At 39.3% G+C, this 3,363-nt stretch overlaps 1 protein-coding gene across 5 annotated transcripts in view; it reads right to left on the bottom strand.

The window, feature by feature from the left end:
• The window catches only part of Tdrd5 (tudor domain containing 5), a 71,658-nt gene that overhangs the window by 6,747 nt on the left and 61,548 nt on the right, over positions 1–3,363 (bottom strand). For all 5 annotated transcript variants that reach the window (XM_029560210.1, XM_008826140.2, XM_029560208.1 and 2 more), the window contains one exon: positions 558–762. In XM_029560210.1, coding sequence (XP_029416070.1) covers positions 558–762 — 205 coding nt within the window. The remainder of the gene's footprint in view (positions 1–557; positions 763–3,363) is intronic.

Genomic DNA, 3,363 nt, shown 5'->3' with positions numbered 1-3,363 from the left:
TCTGGGCCAGCCTGGTCTACATAGTGAGTTCCAGGACAGCTAGGGCTACAGGGGGACCCTGTCTCAAAAGGACCAAAAAAAAAAAAAAAAGATAAACATGCAGTTAATATACACCCTAGCAAAATCACTTCCAAGTAAATATTCAATAGAAATGAAACTCTACAATATGGTAGTAAAGGAAAGAAGACAGATATGAAAACTATATTCTATATCATTCTAGAAAAGGCACAGTGGCTTTTGGTAGAGGGACTGACGGCAAAGGACACAAGGAAATTCTTTAGGTTGCTGAAATATGATGACTGGATATACTCACCAAGACTGAAAGAACTTGAACACTGGAAAGTTTTGTATAAATGTGACTCCCCCCACCCCAACTGCAAGAAAGAAAAAGGAGTGGCAAAGTTAAAGGGAACAAATGAAGTCAAAACTAAGATGAGAACTTGGGGTAAATGTTAAAGACAGCTATCTTTCAAGGTGTGTTCTGAAAAAGAGAAATGTTAAATATGGCGAACAGTCCTATTTGTCAATTGCGCATGCATAGTGGTAAGCAAACCTACCAGAGTCAGAGTGGTTTTCCAGAGTGTCAACCACTACAGGAGTTGAACTGGGTACTGCTGAGGGCAGCTGACTGTGCTTAGGCTGGGTCTGAATGCTGACAGGTTCAGACTGGCTCCTTTCTGCTGACTGTTGTGACTTGATAAGAGAGATGTAGAACTCTTCCAGTTTGGGCAGTGTGGAAGAATCCAAATCTAAATCTGGCTGCTGAAAAATAAGAGAAATGGAGCAAAGGCATGAAAGTAACTGTTAGTGTGGCAAGAATCAAGCCTTTTATTTTTGTTTATCTTTTAGGGTTTTCTTTTTGTTGTTTTTTTTGTTTTGTTTTGTTTGTTTTTGAGACAAGGTCTCCCTGTAGCCCCAGTTGGCTCATAACTCACTATATCGACCAGGCTGGCCTTGATCTCACAGAGATCTTCCTGACTCTGCCTCCCAAGTGCTGGAAAGGGAAAGTTGTGCACCACCATACTCAGCTAAGAATAAAGTTTTTGTTTATTTATATCATAACTTAAAAGAAAAACTCTTAGAAAAGCAAATCCTTCTCTATTTTAATGGATATCAATTCAATCTAAGGAACTTTTATTGAACATATTGCGTATGAGCAAATATGGTACTAAGTGCTACCACACAGCTAAGGAGGAGCTGGACTCTACTTCCTACATGTCGTCACTGCTGAAATGCATCAACATATGGTATAACTTAAGATAAATGATGTTGACTGGCATTAATATGACTAATGTCAACATGACAACTCAAATTGCTGGTAGGACTACAGAAGCTTCTTAAAGTTATTATAAAAAGAAATGAAAAGGAGTTACTTTATAACAGGGACATTGCCCCTACTAGATACCATAGGTTAGCAAAGTAAAAGCCCAATGTCAAGAATGGACTCCCTTTTCTGAAGCTGTTGACAAGAGGTCCCAAAGACCCTCAAATAATACTAGCCATTGCCCCTGCTCTTGGTTACCCACCAGAACTTCACAGTAAGACCCTATTGCTGAAGATAGAACATTCATGAGCTGTAGAACAAACAAGGAGAAATCAAGCTGGTGCTGACTTCAAAGCTTCACCTCTATGGGCTAGCTTTCATAGTGATGAGAAGTGCTCTGCAAGCTACCTGAAGAGAAAATTTATCACCAACTTTACTCAGTTGTGAATCCTGCAAGCTACAACAACTGGCTTGGCAAGATATGCCCACAAGTGCAACAGTGGTATGAATATTATGGGAGTAACCAACCACTTTCTAATTGGATTTAAGGTTCACTTTATGTGATGGAGCCCATACCTGACATTATCATCTGGCCTAGGTACCTGAGGCCAGACAGCTGCTCACAGAGCATGGGAGAGAGCCTAACACTATTACTCAGCTAAACAGATACAGTATTAAACTGACTCCTAATGACTTATTGCTATTATATTAATGCATTTCTCAACTCTCAGCAAAAAGCTTTCTTATACAACAGATTAAACCATAAGTTGCCAATGTGCAGAGAATTAGAGGTTGCAGATTTCTTAACTCTAAATAGAATACTACACCAAACTCCTGCCTCCCAAGGCTCAGGGATCATTATGGAAGAGGGGTGGAAAGATTGTTAAGAGCCAGAGGTGATGCATGACCACAGGAAACAGAGTTTTCCAGATAGCTGGTCAGTTACTCATATGAACTCACAGCAATGATGATAGCATGTATAAGTCCCATGTAAGCTCAAGCCAGACAAAATCCCAGCATAGATAAGAGGAAGAGTGTAAGAAATCCCTACCTGAGGAACTATGGCAACTGATGGCTGCTGAGAAGAGGAGAGTTAATTTTGTTTAAGAGTAAGACTATTGGTTGGTTGTGAAGACTCCAGTAGATAAATCCACAATGAAGAGTAAATCGGGACACAAACCTCACTCTATAGGCCTTCATACACACACACACACACACACACACACACACACACGAAATTGAATATAAGTGGGGGGTAGTAAGGGGGTGCAGATGGGGAGGGGATCTAAATTTAATACTAATATATTGTATGTAATTTACAAAAATTTAATAAAAAAGAGGAAAAAAATTGCTAGAAGGAATGCAAAATGGTGCAGCCATTTTGGAAAACAGCCTGGCGGTTTCTCAAAATGTTAAACACAGAGTTATATGTTTATCAGGTTATACACCTAAGATAAATGAGACCCCTGGCAAAGAGCAAAAGCACAAGACAGCATGCTAAGAATTATGCTAAAAACTAGAAGGAAAAATATAGTGATATTACAAATGCTAAAGAAAGACCATGAAAAGTCAACCGTGTCAAATATAGCTGAAACGAGGTAAAATAACACCCACCCGCCAAATACAGGAATGGGAATAGACGGTGATTTGAAGAATATCCTCTGTGGTATTATTTACAATGGCATAAAATCCTACACACAGAGAAGTTCATCTGTAGTCCCATTTAAATAAATTTTTGCATAGTCATGAGGTAGGCTTCTCTGTTCTGTGTGTGTGAAAAGGTTCTAAAGAGCATGGATACTGCGTTCTTGCATTGAGGGTTTACACTGGTATTTGTGCTCAGTTTCTGGAAGGAATACATAAGAAATTCTTTGTGGTGGGTATGACTGGCAGTAGACAAGGCAAGGAGATCTTTATTCTTTCCATAACTTTCTAAACTATCTGAATTTTTTAAAAAATTATTTTTATTTTATGTATATGCGTGTATTGCCTGCATGTAGATAAGTGCACCCGTGTAGTGCAATGCCCACGGAGGTCAGAAGAGAGCTTCAGATTCCCCTGGAACTGGAGTTAAGGACGATTCATAACTGCCATGTGGT

Source organism: Nannospalax galili, unplaced genomic scaffold (assembly GCF_000622305.1).
Source record: "Nannospalax galili isolate Female #2095 unplaced genomic scaffold, S.galili_v1.0 scaffold429, whole genome shotgun sequence".
In the NCBI taxonomy this organism is placed as follows: Eukaryota; Metazoa; Chordata; class Mammalia; order Rodentia; family Spalacidae; genus Nannospalax; species Nannospalax galili.
This window is presented reverse-complemented; position numbering and strand designations above follow the sequence as displayed.